Source organism: Alternaria incomplexa (genome assembly GCF_024043165.1).
Source record: "Alternaria incomplexa strain BMP 0042 chromosome Unknown scaffold_8, whole genome shotgun sequence".
NCBI lineage: Eukaryota > Fungi > Ascomycota > Dothideomycetes > Pleosporales > Pleosporaceae > Alternaria > Alternaria incomplexa.
Window position 1 is genome coordinate 992,673 of NW_026249857.1, and position 16,643 is coordinate 1,009,315.

A 16,643-nucleotide genomic window follows, 5' to 3' on the forward strand; every position below is an offset into this window, starting at 1 on the left:
TACAAGAATGGAAGGTGTCTCTGTGAAGAGGGTATCATTAGTAGCATGTAGATTCAGCACTTGCGGTTGTGCAAGATGACAATGGACTACACACATCACGCTTTCGCTTCGCTGCATGATGATGGTGAGGTATTATTACTGACTGCAGCCTTGGCTTCTTGAAGGATGAACTGTGGTCACGCGAGTCATCTGCTGCCCAATCTTCACGGTCTACAACCCTACAAGCTGGTTGCTGGGCTGTCTAGAGTATTCCAACGGCCCACACGTGGCTTGGAAGCCAAGCGGTGAGGGATATTCGGGGAGCTTCCAGCGGCAGATTGAGAATTCGCAGAGGCATTTGATAGAGCGCGAGGATTGTCGGTATTCTGAGGTCACGCGATCAGCAGCGTACGTTTGCTAGTGAGACACCTGTGGCTGTGGGGAAGGGCATGTGTGTTGTTGGCTGGGGTTTGTGTGGGAGTGTGTCTAGTGCGAGGGCGATGACGCTCCAATGACAAGGGTCGCTGAAGGATCGTGCTCGCAGCGGTGGCTCCCTGTTGCGCCTTGCTTCCCCGGCGGGCGCCATCAGGGTGTCTTCGGCGCTTTTGCATGGTAGAGTCCTGTGCGAATATACAGTCGCGCGCCATCCACGAAGCCTGAGCAGATGCCTCGCTCCAACACTCCATCATGATACAGATGCTGCGCGTACGGGACGCAGCTCTATGCGGGCTGCTCTTTTGGGCACACGCGACCGCGGCCCCGCCTAGCGCGGCTGGCGATGCAGCAAACAGCCGCGCTGCGGGTTCCCGATCCATAGACGCGGATGGGCGACGAAAGCTTACAGGCAGGTTCCTACATATTACGGGTACGTCGGCCATTTGATCCCTGGGGCTGATATCGCGACTAACGTCATGCCGCAGACTTTCACCCGGACCCTTTCTACAAGACATATTCGAGCACAGAAGCCGACGCTGCGTGCCATCGCAAACGCGGACCCGCTGGCCTCTATGGCGCAGAAACCACAGGATGCGACTCCCCTTTTGCGCTCGTCAACCAGACGTTCAAGTGGATAGAAGACAACATCAAAGACGATGTAGACTTTGTTATATGGACCGGCGACTCGGCGCGACACGACAACGATGACGAGATCCCGCGGACGCAGAAGCAGGTCGTGCAGCAGAACGAGTACATGGTCTCCAAGTTTGTGGACGTCTTTGGACAGAGCGGCCACGGCCACGGGCCCAACAGCTTCGCGATACCCATAGTACCGACTTTCGGGAACAACGACATCTTGCCACACAACATCTTCACGAGCGGACCAAATAGGTGGACGACGGAGTTTCTGGACATCTGGCGCGGTTTTATACCCGAGGCGCAACGACATCAGTTTGCGCAAGGAGGCTGGTTCTCGGTCGAGGTGATTCCTGGGAAGCTGTCCGTCATCAGCTTAAACACCATGTAAGTGGGGAAAGAAACGTGATCTCTAGGGCAAGAACTAAGACGCGCAGGTACTTCTTCACTTCCAACTCCGCCGTCGATGGCTGCGCAAAGAAACGCGAACCCGGCTACGAACACATGGAATGGTTGCGCATTCAGCTTGATATTCTGCGCGATCGCGGCATGAAAGCCATTCTCATCGGACACGTACCGCCTGCTCGCGTCGACAGCAAGGAGAGTTGGGACGAGACCTGTTGGCAGAAGTACACGCTCTTTGGACGACAGTTCCGAGACGTCATTGTGGGAAGCCTTTTCGGACACATGAATATCGATCACTTCATGCTGCAGGATTTCGAGCATATTGAAAAGGACACGGAGAATGGCAAGATGGGAGCTTTGGATGGCAGATCTGCTCTGGCTGATGGGGTTCAGCTCCTGGAAGATGGTGAGGTGACGGTGGCATCTGCGTCGGATTATCTGCTCAATCTGCGGGAGGCTTGGGCTCAACTACCTGCGCCCCCGCCGAAATCGAACAAGAAGTCGCGCTCGAAGAATGTCGATGACGAGGAGGAAAAAGAGTCGATGTGGGAGTGGCTCATGGCCATGGTTTCGAAGCCGTCAAAAGACCGGAAGGAAGAGAGGAAGAAGTATCTCGAGAAGATTGGAGGAAGATACGCCGAACGTTACGCGGTAACACATGTCTCACCCAGCGTAGTACCGAACTACTTCCCCACCCTCCGCATCATCGAGTACAACATCACTGGCTTGGAACATCTCAGTGTAGCGTCTAGCCCAATCAGCCCGCCCACGATTGAGATGCCAGCCGAGCAACTCCCGATTACCCCCACGGATTACGACGAGTATGACAACTACGACTATACCGACGACGAAGACGTAGAAACAACGCGAAAGAAGCACAAGGGCAAAAAGGACAAAAAGAAGCCCCGGAAATACAAGTTCAAAGTCCCAGACGGCCCCTCGAAATCCTCTCCACCAGGCCCAGCCTATTCCCCGCAGACCCTGACATGGACACGTCACATCCAGTACTTCGCAAACCTCACACACATCAATAACGATTTCCTCGAGCCCTCGCCCGATGCAGCCATCCACGACCGTCTCTCCATCAACAACGAAGCTGTTAGCGCGATATTCGGATTCGGTGTCAGTCCTGATGGGATGATCGAGAACAAGAAGTGGAATGAAGGCAAGCACAAGAAACACCAGGGTAAGCAGCCGAGACCCGAACCGCATCCGAATGAGTTTGTGTTTGAGGTGGAATACGATACGAAGAAAGACCGTGGGTTCAAGGATCTTACCGTGAGGAGGTGGGTCGAGTATGCGCGCAAGATTGGCGCTTCCACGGGCAAGACCAATACTATTGATGTACGCGAGGAGGATGTTGAGGAAGAGTCGGAAGTAGAAGACGATGGTGAAGGAGAAGTAGAGGATATGGTGGAGGAGGAAGAAGAAACTAATGAAGTGGATGAAAACGACTTCGTCATTGTAAAACACAAGAAACACAAGCATAAAAAGGGAAAGAAGGGAAAACACCACAAGAAACACAAGGCGTCCAAGGAATGGTATACTTTTGTTAAGCGCGCGTTTGTGGGCACTATGGATCCGAAGGAGCTTAAATTGGTGTTTGGGGCGGTGGAGGGAGATGATGGGTTGGAAGAGGTGGGGGAGGTTATGGAGTTGTAGGCGTCGTGAGCACAGAGTGATGGATCCTTGCATTCAAGCGGGGTGGAGGGGAGTTGAATGCGCTTGTTGATACCCTTTGGCGTTCTGGTCGCCAATTTCTTTCGTTGTTGGGAATGTGGGCATGGGGAGATTCGTTATATGTAAATGCGTCTGGATGGGCATGGGGTGGCGTCGCATTGTATAGGGCTGGTGTAGCATATTGTCTAAGAAACATAAAGCTATGGAAAAGAAAGAGATATAGGAATCGTATACAAACCCCCAAGTCTGAGTCTTATCGTTTGTCTACTAAGCGTGAAGTCAATGAACAGTCGCTCTTGCGCCGTAGACGTAATAGCTGCGCGTTGCACATCCGCACAGGAGATAGGTAATCTGAATAAGTAGTTAAGTAGATTTCCGTAATCGGTCATTGCGATTCTGAAGATTTGGCATACAGTGGATCAATGGACGCGCTGCTTCGGCGCGGGTGGTGTTAGGATACGTGGTTTCAATATACCGTATTGGGTAAGTTTGATACCCCATTGATTACGGCGGACTGTTACTCCTTCCACCCGCAACCTTAGTCCGACTCTCCTACACTACAACTCCCAGTCCACAACGCGTGTGATACATGGCTTTCCACGGACTCTCAGCGGTAAATCTGCTCCTCGCACTACAATCTTTTCTTTGGAGGCAATGCATGCTCAAGTTGATGTGCCGTGGTGTTGATGTTTGTTGCTGGCAGACATCTGCGCTAGTGGGGTTCCGGCACCGAGTTACCGCGTTGGGAAGGTTTGGGTGGGTGTAGAAAGCGGCGGACTGTTACTCTTTTGCTTTCACGCGGACGCGCTGGCTGGCGCGTCGTTATATACGACTGCGCAGGGCTGTTTCACACGGTGTTGGCTGGTTCATGGAATATCTTGTACTTGCCTGTGCGTGTGAATTGAAAATCCTAATAAATGTATGTTTATACTCTTTTGCCCGTCTCTTGCCTGATCGCTTATTCATGAGCTGTAAGCCAGGCTAAGCTGTGCGCCCGTCGATTCTACTATGGAGGCGAGAAGAGCGACTGAGGAAGAAGGCTCGTCGTTCTTTTTTAATAGCCCTATTGAAATACTGCTACATAGCATGACAGCTTGTATGAAGTGGATGTTGTGCTATAGTTTGGTACTTTGAATTGTGAATTTCGCGTTGACATGAATGTGAGAAATGGAACGCTCCATCCTCTCTGACGTAGAACTGTACTGCGGCACTGCCTAGAAAACGACGAAACAAATACTGAAATATTTTCAAAAAATGGTACGTTTACGAATCCTGAATGACAGCGTATCCCCAGTTTTATGGAAGAGATCGGGTGAATTTGCTGCCCAATCTTGGGTCGGACATTGCACGAGACTCAGGACATGGTGTTTCGGGATTGTGGCGAGGTAGAAGCTGGACTATAGGCGGACAGAAGTCTTAGACGGTAGCTATGCTTACTCATCCTCTATAGGGAAGCGTAGAGGTGATAGTCGAAGCAGTTCGCTCTGTTGGTTCACTACCCCGCAACTTGAACCGCCACACGCGACGCCACAGAACTCACAGCCACGGCTGACGTAAGGAACCTTGGAATGCTCGAACCATCGCTCCCGTATGACACTCCACCCTTCGCACGCCCAACGCACGCGATCAGGCAGCAAAGTCTGCGCACCCTCTCCTACACAACAACAGAAAAGCGTGAAAACACCAGATTGAAGTGCGACACAAACCGTCATCATGCCGCCGCCGCCTCCTCGTACGTCAATGCTCCTGTCTGTACTACATGTGAGACGTACTGACACCGAACCCAGCACCACCGCCTCCCATGCCTGGGAAAGGAAGGGGCATGCCACCGGCTCCGCCGCCAATGGGAGGGATGAAAGCACCAGCGCCGGGTGCAGGCAGAGTTCGTCACATTCACAGGGACACCTGCACTACGTGGAACCCGAGCTAACGCGTCACAGGGAGCCCTCTTGGGCGACATTACAAAGGGCGCACGACTGAAGAAAGTGACACAAATCAACGATCGATCTTCCCCTATAGTCGGCAAAGTCAGCGACGGACCTGCAGCAGCACCCATGGGCGCGCCCAAGATTCCTGGAGCTCCGGCCGTTCCTGGAGGGGCAAACCGAGCAAGAGCCAACAGCGACAATGGAGATGGAGGGAGTGTACCGGCTTCGGCACCACAATTGGCAGGAATATTCGCTGGAGGTATGCCGAAGCTTAGAAAAGCAGGCGGTGTCAAGACAGGCGCAGAGGACCAGGCGCCTTATCTGTCAGACCCCGAATCGAACAGAGCTTCAGCTCCTCGAGGAGCAGCACCCAAACCGCCTGGACTTCCTCCTTCAGCACCTCCTGGGCCTCCGATTCCAGGTATGCGACCAGGCATGAATGCGCTCCGGGGTCAGGACTCAAGGCCCAACTCGGTAGCCTCAAGTATAAGCGGGAAGCCTAAGCCGCCTCCACCGATTGGAAAGAAGCCTCCTATGCCACCACCCTCCTCTCGAAAGCCATCAGGTCTCGCTGCACCACCTGCTCGGGCACCACCTCTCCCAGGATCCGCGCCGCCTGCTCCTCCGCCACTACCCCCGAGCTCGACGTCTCCTCGACCAACTGGAGCACCACCTGCTCCTCCACCACTACCACCTTCACCAGCACCACGAGCGACCCCTCCACCGCCACCGCCACCCTCTGTTCCCCCGCCATCGAGCGCGCAAGATAATGACGACGACGAATGCGATCCATATAAATACAATTCAGCGCCTCCCATGCCTCCACCACCGCCCCCACCCTCGAACGGGCACGCTCCGTCGCTCGCAGAAACAGCCGCGCGCAACGCCTTCAGTCGCACATCGCCTGCCGCTCCCCCTCCAGCACCGCCGAGCGCACCCGCGCCTTCTCCACCACCCACCCAACCACCGCTTAGCCGACCCGCCTCCCAAACACCACTACGATCGATGATGGATTCAAGCTCATACACCTTGTCCAACGGCGGATCGAGTATCAAGAGCCCGACCAGCTCGCACGCTGGAGGGAGGGAAAAGGGCAGAATTAGGCCCATTCACGATTTGAGATGGAGATTCCAGGACGAAGGACAATTCCCACGACCAAGAGAATTCACCGGCGGACCGAAGAGATACCGCGCTGGACGAGGCAGCAGTGTGCCATTGGATTTGAGTGCTTTTGAATGAGCAGGGTCGCGGCACAATGTTTTTTTGGGGGTGATTTGTTGCATTGCTGCTGGTCAGAGCGGGTTTAGGGATAGATATTGAAGTTTAGCCTTGGCGTTAACGGGGTTTGGTGCCTTTTGCCGTGTGTTGTGGACGGTCAGGGAAGATTGTTGGCGAGATGGTGTATGCGTCGCGAGACGGTACACCATGGGTATATCACATGCAATAGCAGGTACCTCAGTACGTTCAAAATATCAACAATATATCGTAAGAGAGCGACCAGTTGAGATCTTGTGTTGGAATACTAATTACTAATATCTAAGGTTTGAATAAGAAGGAGTCTATGTTTCTGTGACATCGCGAGCCTTGTGGCTAGGTATCGAACAATGAAAATACCTTGCCCAGAAAGAGATTGAAGAAAAAGAAGGAACCATTGACCGCACGTCAATCCCCGATGAAGTACAAGATCAGCTGCGACCACGACACAACGTGCCAGATCGCCTAAGCGCTTTTCTTCTCCTTCTTCGTCCTAGGTACACGGCAGAGCCAGTAAAGGAAAATCGCCGCCGCCACATTGAAGCCCACGTAGACCCAAAGCAGCCCGAAATCCCTCCAGCGCGTATTCCAATCCGCATGGATACGCTGCAGAAACTGGTTCGTCGAGTCCATCTGACAAAAGCTGCACTGCTCCGTCGCCTGCGCATCTCTCAGATAGCCACCCGCCATGTCAATATACTCAGACATGTACTCGCCACACGTCTGACCCTGCGGCGGGAAGAAAGTCTGAAACTCAGAGTCCGCGCAGTAGGCAGGCGCTTGACCTAGCGTCGTCGACATGAAGCTCGATACCAGGTAGGTGAACGGATTAACGCGGTACATGAAGATCCAGAAACCGGGTAAATCGTTAGGACCAGCGAGGATGCCGCAGAAAGCGTACAGCATAATCGTAACCAACGTAGCGAGTGCACCAGCGATTTCCTCATTGGGGGAGCCAGCGATAAGGAGATGAGCGAGTGTGCTCGCGAATATGAAGACGGCGACAACGATGAGCAGGGCGTGGAAACCGCGGATGTTGACTGTGTTTGTGGCTTCTGCATTGCGGTATAGACCGGCGGGGTAGTACCATACGAGGAAGCAGAAGATGGCCATGAAGGCGTTCCAGGCTAGCTCGATGAAGATGTTGGAGAGGACGAAGGCTTGCCAGGCGTAGGTTTTTGATTGGCGCTCGCGCGCTTCGTAGAGGGTTCGCTGGGAGATCCACATTGGCATGATTTGGTAGATTAGTTGGATTACCTGGGATGGTTGTTAGCGGGTATACAACGTTGGCTGTAAAAGGTTTCACGTACGACGAAGAGGAAGATGAAGACTCCGAACATCTGGTTCTGGAGTCCCATCATGGTGTTTTCGCTTCCGAAGAAGGAAAAGCCAATCAACAGTGAGCAGCCAATCGTCAAAATGGCCTTCGAGTAGATGTATGAAGGGGTTCTCCAATACTGCTGGGCGCACCGCATGGCTACAGCGCGGAGCTGATCCATGAACGAGGCAGCGAAGACCTGGTGGCTGGCGTCGGCTGAGTCCATGACAGCAGAGGGCCGGTTGGCAAGGTCCCTGAGATCGGCAAGCTCGGTCTGTAGATGCATGTACTCTTTGCTGTTCTTCCAAACTGTAGGCCAGTCGATCTCGGTCTTTGCACCTGGCGCGGCGCCAATCGCTGCGAGCATGTACTCGGCGGGGTTGGTACCAGGAGGGCATGCTGATGCGCCGTTGCGGGTGAAGTAATCGAGGAGAGTTTCGGAGCCGCGACCGATCTCGCCGAAGTAGACGGTTCTTCCGCCTTTGGCTAGAAGAAGGAGTCGGTTGAAGCGCTGGAACAGAAGAGACGAGGGCTGATGGACGGTGCACAGGATTGCTTGCCCATCACGGGTCAGCTTCTCCATCAAATCGCAGATGGACCATGAAGTCTGACTGTCGAGACCGGATGTAGGCTCATCGAGGAAGAGCAGGAGTTTTGGGCGAGCGGCGAGCTCAACGCCGATTGTGAGGCGCTTACGTTCTGTAGGAAATTAGCGAAGCTCGTAGAAGCAAAGTTGCAGTATTGAAGTGCTCACGCTCAACATTGAGTCCGGATCCTGGGATTCCGACCACGGCATCGGCGTACTGTTCCATGTCCAAAAGGCGAATCACGTGGTCGACATAGGCCAGCCGCTCTTCGCGTCCGTACTCAGGCGGCTGACGCAGCAATGCCGAGAACTCCAGCGCCTCTCGCACAGTGGATGTGTCCAAGTGGATGTCTTGTTGCATGCAGTAGCCAGTCTGTCGTTGGAAGCTGTCGTCTCGTTGACGGCCATCGACAAGCATGTTGCCGCCAATGACACCCATGGTTGTTCGGCTTGCGAGCACGTCGAGCAATGTGGTTTTGCCTGCGCCTGACACGCCCTGAGACCTGTTAGCTTGGATATTAATTGAGTGTATCGAACATCATACCATGAGAGCTGTCAGTGTACCGGGCCTGATATATCCATCCACACCATCTAAGATCTTGCGAGTTTCTCCCTTGATCTGGACTTCGTAGGTGACCTTCTCCCAATGAAAGATGGACACCTGCTTATGCATTCCAGGTTCAGGCTCACTGTTACGACTGATCTTCTCGCCCTCGTGAACGGTCGCTCCGCCATTCTCTTCATCGAAACTCTGCTTCTTGGCCGTGCTCTTCATCTTGGATCGACGAAACACAAGCACCTCGCCCTTGGACCGTTCGGAAGCAACCAACTCGCTCATAACGAGATGTGCGAGGAAGAGAATGACAGTGATAGCAATGATGATGCCGTAGTTGGACCATCGCTCGCTATACTGATACTGAAAGGCAGTCTCGACGTATGCAGTGCCGTTGACGTAATCGAGGCCTGGTTGAGAACCTTGCACGGCGCATGCTCGCTGTTCGGGGGCGACGTTCTCATACGATGGACCAGTGGGTACGAAAGATGAACAAGCGAATGTGCGGCCATGGAACTCGTTGACCATGACGTTTTCGAAGCCATATGCAACCGGATTGATCCATCGGAACCAACCCGCCCACCCCTTCATATACTGGATTGGGATAGCGAATCCAGTATATAGCACGAGCATTATCAGGATGAGAGAGCTCGGGGCAAGTGCTTGTGAAAGAGTCTTTGTCATTGAGGCGAACAGGCGGAAGAACATGCTCATCGAAAGGCCGGTGGTGAATCCAACGAGCAAGAAGTAGAAGTACGGACCGGGTTCTCGGCGTAGGTTGGACATGAAGTAGAGCGTTGTATTCACCACGAGACTGTTGGTGATCTTGTATGGTAGATCCACGATCATGGAAGACAGGGCCTCTGCCGATGGATGATAAAGGGCATATCGGTTGTGCTTCTCGACGATAGTGCGTTTGGAGTAGAGGTTCATGATTTCGAGCATCGACCCGAAGGCATTGAGCAGCACCACCATGAACAAGACTCCACCGCGCTTGAAGAACGAGGCCGTGGACTGGGGTAGGTTGTAGAAGATACTCGCTATGATGAGCGCCTCGAAGAAGTTGACGACAAGCATCGTCAAAGGTACACTCGGATCGTTCTTCAGCCTCTGCACATCTCTCCACATGCAAAGACGAATCTGTCGCCAGTACGAAAGGGTATAGGGTGACTTCTGCCGTTGCTTCTTCGATTTCTCCAGGGTTCTCGAAAGCGCAAAGCGTTCGTGTTGCTCGCCTTTGAGGGGATACGTGTTGTTGTATTCCTCTATCGCTTGCAATAGCCGTTGACGGTCGGGGCTATCTTTCCAGCATCGAGCAAAGTCGTCGGAGGTACGCGGTGTTTTGCCTTCGAAGCCTGGCCTGATACGGCGCTCAGAGGCTGACGTCATTGATGTAAGGAAGTCGGGCGTAGTCTGGGAGGCAGGGCATTCGAAGCCAAGGCGTTCGAAATATGCGCGTGCTTCGTTCGCTGGTCCGAAGTAGATCTGTCGGCCTTCGTAAAGTACGGTCACTTTGTCGAAAACCTGTGGGGAATCAGCATTGCTATTTTTCCATGTAATCATGCTATAGCTTACCTCATACGCGGCTTGTGGAGCTTGGTAAATGGCGATGACACATGCTGCCCCAAAGACGTCGCACTGGGTTCGGAGTGTCTTGCAAAACTCCACGGCATTAGCAGAGTCAAGTCCACGAGTCGAGTTGTCCCATAGTTGAAGCGGGGCAAAACTGAGAGATGCTTCCGCGATCGTCACTCTCTTGCGCTCGCCGCCGCTGACTCCTCGTACGAAGTCGTTGCCAACGCGTGTGTTGGCCGTGTGCGAGATGCCGTACATGGCCATTATGACCTGTCAAGAGTCAGTAATCGTACCGGTTGAGTCCCAACTAGAGTACGTACATCTCGAAGATGCTCGGCATAGCGCCGACGAGTGATGCCACCAGGAATGGTACGAGGTGCTCGAGCCAGAGCCGCGAAGTAAAGCGTGTCACCAACGCTCAGCTGGGGGAAATGCGCGTCAACCTCAGCGGTATAGATAGCTTCCCCACGGAACACGGTGTTCATGTCCTTTGCTGGTACTCCTTGGTAGTTGAGATACGAGTCAGGGCTGACTTGGAAGCCATGAGTCTCGCCTGCGATGGTCTTCAAAAGGGTAGAACACCCTGATCTACTAGTCGTTAGTCCATGTTGCTGAATACAACAACAGTGAAACGTACCCAGGTGGTCCCAAGACACATAATTGCTCTCCAGGAAGGAGCAATCCGTCCAGGTCTCGCAAGATCTCGATCTTCTGCGTGCCTCTGCCAAACAGCGAAGGAAGCTTCAATATTGTGTTCCCTACTGTCGACTGGAAGTCGGTTGGTGAACCTTTGCCCCACACGTTCAGGCCTCTGAAAGCAACGCCCGCTACGCGAGGAATGGTTTCCTCGCTACTATAACGCAGGTTATAGAAGGAGCGCGCCCAATCCTTGGCACGGAATTGGTCACTTCTAGGATCAAGTCCTCCATGTGCATCTTCGGCGAAGGGTGAGCCAAAATGTTGCTGTTCAGACTGTGTTGTAAACTTGCGCACGAGCTCGTGGATGTCTCGATCACGCTGTGCTTCCTGTCGAACTTTGGTCTCGTCGTCAACTCCTGTGAGACTGGAGCTAGCGTCCGACTTCAGATCTACGCGGTCAACACGTGCTTCTTCGTTTGTCGCTTGCGCCTCTGTGAAGCCTAATGCGGCTGACATGCTGGTCAGAAAGGCAGGTCCAACTTCGGGGAAACTGCGACCAGGTGAATGCGTCAATCCAGGTATGCCTGGTTCCTAGTGGTCACGAACAACATTAGTCAATGTTCTCAACTGGGGTGTATGCACGAGGATACGTACGGTTGGGAGCGCGTGAACAGATCGATTAGCGCTCGCTAAGTGTGAGCAGGGGGAGATCTGAGATGGCGATGTTTGACAGAGCCCGTAGCCCTGGTAGATTTACCTTATATCATACGATGCTTTTTTGCAATCCATGCCTTTACGACTGTGGATGATGTAAGTTCCTGCCTCGAAAGTCCCGGAAGTCCATGCCCAGGTGCCATGATTGCAGACAGTTGTCTTCGGCAATCTTGGCGCGAATGAATCGAAGTGAGCGTTCGCGTCCAGGGCTGCTGTTGGTTCCTGAAACGTGCAGGGTGCGGACATTCGGCAAAGCCCGAAAGTCCGTGGAAGCCCTCGGGCTCCGTGCTGCACCAAGCCTCCATCTCCACCCTCTACGAAGGATCGATCACATTATCTATTTTCTATGCGCGAGACCCCGGGACTCCGCCCGCCGAAAATTCCGCTGTCGCGCGCAACCATTTTTCCGGAAATTCGGTGTGCTTTTAGCGAACGCTTTTAAGATGACGATGAAGCTTGCCGTAGGTACCTGCCCTAAACCTACGTCCGCAGAACCAGTCCATCTGCTAAGCTGCCATTGAAGTGTCTTCGTTGTAAACGAAAGAAGATTAAATGCGACAAAGCAGAGCCGATATGCCATCAATGTATTGCCGCCAAGGAAGAATGCCATTATGTAGAGCGAAGACAACGGCCGCGCCATGCCCACCAAAAGGCTGTCGTACAGCATCTCAGTCAGCGACTAGAACAACTGGAGAAACAAATTAGCGACGCTGGTGATGATCGGTCGTCATCCGTATCCGAAGTCGTGCCCAGACGCGATAGTATCCGAAAGAGCACTCCGGTGCCTTCACCCGAGGCCTCATTAACTGTGGCTGATGGCCAGGATTCATGGGTAATAACAGCCACAACCGGAGGCGCTCGTGTTTGCTGCGTTTTGTCTTGATATCTCGACCTCCTCGAAGGTATCCATAGCATTTCACATGGTCAACGTCCTGTCAGAACATCCCATGCGGACTTACGATGTCTTATCTTCTACTGTGTTACGAAGCACATGAGGTACATATAGCGGCAAAGGGTTGGGGTCGGCGATACAGCTTCAAAAACGCATCCCTTCATATGAGGAGCCATCAGCACACGACTCAGCACACACGAGCGCCTTCGAAAATCTTCTCAACTATCATCACAGCTAATCATGATAGATCTACCGACTTGCAACGGACACAAGACGCAGCTTCCAACACAAGGCTACCCCAGTCTCGACACCAACACCAAGCATCGACAACGCAATGCTGTCTCTCAACGAAGCGCTCGAAGACCTTGGAAAGTTGAGGGTGCGCACTGATACGCACAGCGCGGATCTGAACCTATCCTCCGCAGAAGCGCGGACGTGTATTGACGGCTTTATCTCTGTCATGAGCTCAATGCTTGCGCCAGATGCATTTTCTCGTTCCGTGATCGATACTGACCTCCTCTACGCGCTTCCCGATATCATCAAGTCTCCTTACGTCAACATCGATCCCGTGGTCCGCGTTATGTAGTAAGTAACCGATACTTAGTGCGGCTTTGTGCCACATGCTGACTTTAGGTGACTTCAAGCTACAACGCTCTGTTCTATGGACTGCAGCTGACTGACGGCCCGGGAGGAGATCTTACGACGAAGGCATACATGAAGATGCTGGAGAGCGTACCCGCTTGGCTTGAGTCTCCAGGTGACACGAATATGGATGTACATATTGCAGCCCTCTCAGCATGGACGGCAATGACTGCTCACGACTACCAGTTGGCATGGAAATTCCACTGCAAATCGTGCCAGCACATCAAGTCGATCGGCATAGATCGCCTAGATATGGTCCCAGCAAAGTCATTCGAAGAAGAAACCGAGAGAGATGTTGGTCGCTACACCTACTGGTATGTCGTATCGATCGACACATTCTTCCGTTTGTTCTATGGGAAGCCCACTGTTCTGCGATGGTCGCCAAACAAGGTCCGCCCGCCCCTACTCTTTCGTCCCGACAACATGCATCCTTCGGCGCTCCATGTTACCATCAGTGTCGTGTGGGTGCGATATACCCTGTTGACCGTAGAGGCGATCGGTTACATTGACGAAAACCCGCCACACGATCGCAACAGCTGTGTCCAAAAGGCTGACGAAGCTTGTTCGCAAATGGAAGACCTCATCAGCGAATGGAGATTGGAGGAGGTGATGAACGGCAAAGAGACTACAGATGATGTTCGCTGTCTTCTTGCAGATCACATCAGTAGGTAAAGTGCGGCAATGGGCTAAGATTGAGCTGACCTCAAATTCAGTGAACATATATGCGACTATCATCGGTATTCAGAGGCTGGTACAACAGCACCGAACCAGACCCGGACCTAAGGACATCACCCTCAGAGCCGCACGAAGAGTTTTGAGCATTATCCTTGACTTTTATGCGGATATTAACCTCAACGCCAAGTTTAAGAGTATCACGAATCAGTAAGCCGCCACTATCTTTACTTCGCGCCAAGCATCCGCTGACTTGGCCCAGTTTCATAACGCTCTACCCCTTCTGCGTCGTGTTCACACTCTACGAACACATTGTGGCATGCACCAATCCAGACGATTGCGAAAGCGACATACAGTCTCTCGAGACAATTGGCGTCGCCATGGCGCAAAGCTGCACAGAGCGCCAGGACTTGATACCGTTTGCCAAGACGATCAATGCACTGAACAGGGTCTCGCGGAGTCTACAAGACGAGAGACGTAGAGGCCCAGCCACTGTGGACTCCAGCGACAGCGTTGCTCAAGGGATGAACATGCCGCCGACAAGTTTCGATACGATCCAGAACTTGATGGCCAGCGAACTCCCAGACATTGACATGTCGGCCTTTTCATCGATGCCGGACTACACCGCGAATATGGATGGCGACTTCCAATCTCTCGGCTTCTTGAGGGGGCTTGAGAATGACTTTGTCACGCGGAATTGGCAGACTGATTGGTGGGATCTTGGTGGTGGGGGTGATGGCGACATAAGCCAGATGCCAGCGACGGATTCCACAGGCTTTCCCTACACTCCACACACATGAGGAGGGCAAACTGTCAACGAAGCTCGACCTTGAAGGGGCGATGGATCGCTTCGGTGACCTTTGGGTGTATATATTAATATTCGCATGTCTGTATCATAGCCGTTTTAGGGTAGAGATGTGTGGTTTACTTACTGAATGGAGAATCTCGAATTACGTCTACCAGTTAACCCTCACCAAGGATTTCCGGGTATACAAAGGCGCAGGGCAGAATATTGGACATATCAGCTCAGCCCTACCCCACCTCATGTCAGTACTTTGGCTATCCTGTACTAGCTCTCGTTGCCCGCTCCACTGACGCTATGCACCAGACAACATGCGGTACATCCACAGTCAGCTTATCCGAGAACACATTGACCTTATACGAATTCATGCCTTGAACAGTTGAGCATATTTTCAGAATATCACAATTACGCCCCCAAACTACACGCTCTACGGACTTCCCCACACAAAGCCTCCCAAAAGTTCCGACACCAGCCTCCTTCCTCAATACATCGCGTGCGGTCCACTTCCCAGTAACAATGCAGCCTCCATTCCCGTCCCCTACAGCAACCTGGCACAACGAGTCCTACGCAGCCATCTACCCACCGAATCCCAATCTCAGCCAAATAGGAAGAACAGTCATCATAACCGGAGCCGGTAGCGGCATCGGTCGCGCAACCGCTCTTGCCTTTGCGAAAGCAGGTGCAGCATGCCCGATCTTAATCGGACGCACTGGGTCGACCCTTCAAAAAACCGAGAAGCTATTCGGTGACAGCAAATCAGACTGCATGTTCTTCCCTGTTTCAGCAACCGACGAGACTGCGATGCAGAATGTTGCTAAACAGGTCAGCGCATGGGATGTCCTCGTTCTTGCCGCAACACATATCTCTTCGCCGTCCTCGATAGTCCAGAGCTCGCTGCAAGACTGGTGGGCAGACTATGAAACGAATGTGAAGGCGATAGTCATCGCTTCACGGGCTTTCGTTCCGAATGCGAAGTCTGATGCAGCGAATCTGCGGCCAGCGTATACACCAGGGTCGGGCTACTTTACTTCGAAGGTCGCGCAGACGAAGATCGTCGGGTTCCTTGCTGTCTGTTCGCGTGTGAACCCTGGAATGGCGAATATAGGCTAGCATATGGCCAAAGCTTTCGTCCGAAGCGATGTGGGGCGACGACCTCTGTAGCAGAACAGGCGACGACCTCCTTCGACATACGTGGTATAGATCCACTTCAGCAGAGCGTGCGACAACCTCCACTTCAGCAGAGCGTGCGACGACCTCCACTTCAGCAGAGCGTGCGACGACCTCTAGTTTAGCAGAGCGTGCGACAACCTCTAGTTTAGCAGAGCGTGCGACGACCTCCACTTCAGCAGAGCGTGCGACGACCTCCACTTTAGCAGAGCGTGCGACGACCTCCACTTCAGCAGAGCGTGCGACAACCTCCTTCAACATACGTGGTATAGATCCACTTCGGCAGAGCGTGCGACAACCTCCTTCGACATACGTGGTATAGATCCACATCGACAGAGCGTGCGACGACCTCCTTCAACATACGTGGTGTAGATCCACATCGACAGAGCGTGCGACGACCTCCACTTCGGCAGAGCGTGCCACAACCTCTTTCGACATACGTGGTGTAGATCCACATCGACAGAGCGTGCGACAACCTCGTTCGACATAGGTGGTGTATATCCACTTCGACACTCAGATGGTTGCACCGTTTCGTCGGTCCTTGTGACTCGTTTCAGTCTCCTTCTCATCCATATCTCAACAACACGAGGAGGACGCTATGGAAGGCATTGAGCAGTCTACGGTTGAGACCATCTACGTTAATATTAACCAACTCGACGAAGTTCAGCGCTGGCGCGTTATACCGATGACAGGTTTGTTAGGTATGATCCCCAGACCTTCTCTTCCGTTGTCTTCTTCAAATCCTACTCCTTCAATCTCCTTTGTC

At 53.0% G+C, this 16,643-nt stretch overlaps 4 protein-coding genes across 4 annotated transcripts; 3 read left to right on the forward strand and 1 right to left on the reverse strand.

Annotated features, from left to right (window-relative positions):
* Positions 1-666: 666 nt before the first annotated feature.
* Positions 667-3,117, forward strand: J4E90_006129 (uncharacterized protein; the record flags this gene model as incomplete). Its single annotated transcript, XM_051435678.1, has 3 exons — positions 667-844; positions 900-1,437; positions 1,488-3,117. 3 exons carry the CDS (start codon positions 667-669, stop codon positions 3,115-3,117), a joined length of 2,346 nt encoding a protein of 781 aa, XP_051290536.1.
* Positions 3,118-4,848: 1,731 nt separating this feature from the next.
* Positions 4,849-5,566, forward strand: J4E90_006130 (uncharacterized protein; the record flags this gene model as incomplete). The annotated part of the gene is made up of 5 exons (XM_051435679.1): positions 4,849-4,867; positions 4,923-5,017; positions 5,076-5,322; positions 5,408-5,484; positions 5,528-5,566. 5 exons carry the CDS (start codon positions 4,849-4,851, stop codon positions 5,564-5,566), a joined length of 477 nt encoding a protein of 158 aa, XP_051290537.1.
* Positions 5,567-6,782: 1,216 nt separating this feature from the next.
* On the reverse strand, positions 6,783-11,504 carry J4E90_006131 (uncharacterized protein; the record flags this gene model as incomplete). The annotated part of the gene is made up of 7 exons (XM_051435680.1): positions 6,783-7,574; positions 7,628-8,334; positions 8,390-8,717; positions 8,766-10,298; positions 10,350-10,619; positions 10,670-10,937; positions 10,987-11,504. The coding sequence occupies 7 exons, from the start codon at positions 11,502-11,504 to the stop codon at positions 6,783-6,785; spliced, it is 4,416 nt and encodes a 1,471-aa protein (XP_051290538.1).
* A 1,670-nt stretch (positions 11,505-13,174) lies between these two features.
* On the forward strand, positions 13,175-14,708 carry J4E90_006132 (uncharacterized protein; the record flags this gene model as incomplete). Its single annotated transcript, XM_051435681.1, has 4 exons — positions 13,175-13,179; positions 13,239-13,879; positions 13,950-14,118; positions 14,171-14,708. 4 exons carry the CDS (start codon positions 13,175-13,177, stop codon positions 14,706-14,708), a joined length of 1,353 nt encoding a protein of 450 aa, XP_051290539.1.
* Positions 14,709-16,643: the final 1,935 nt, after the last annotated feature.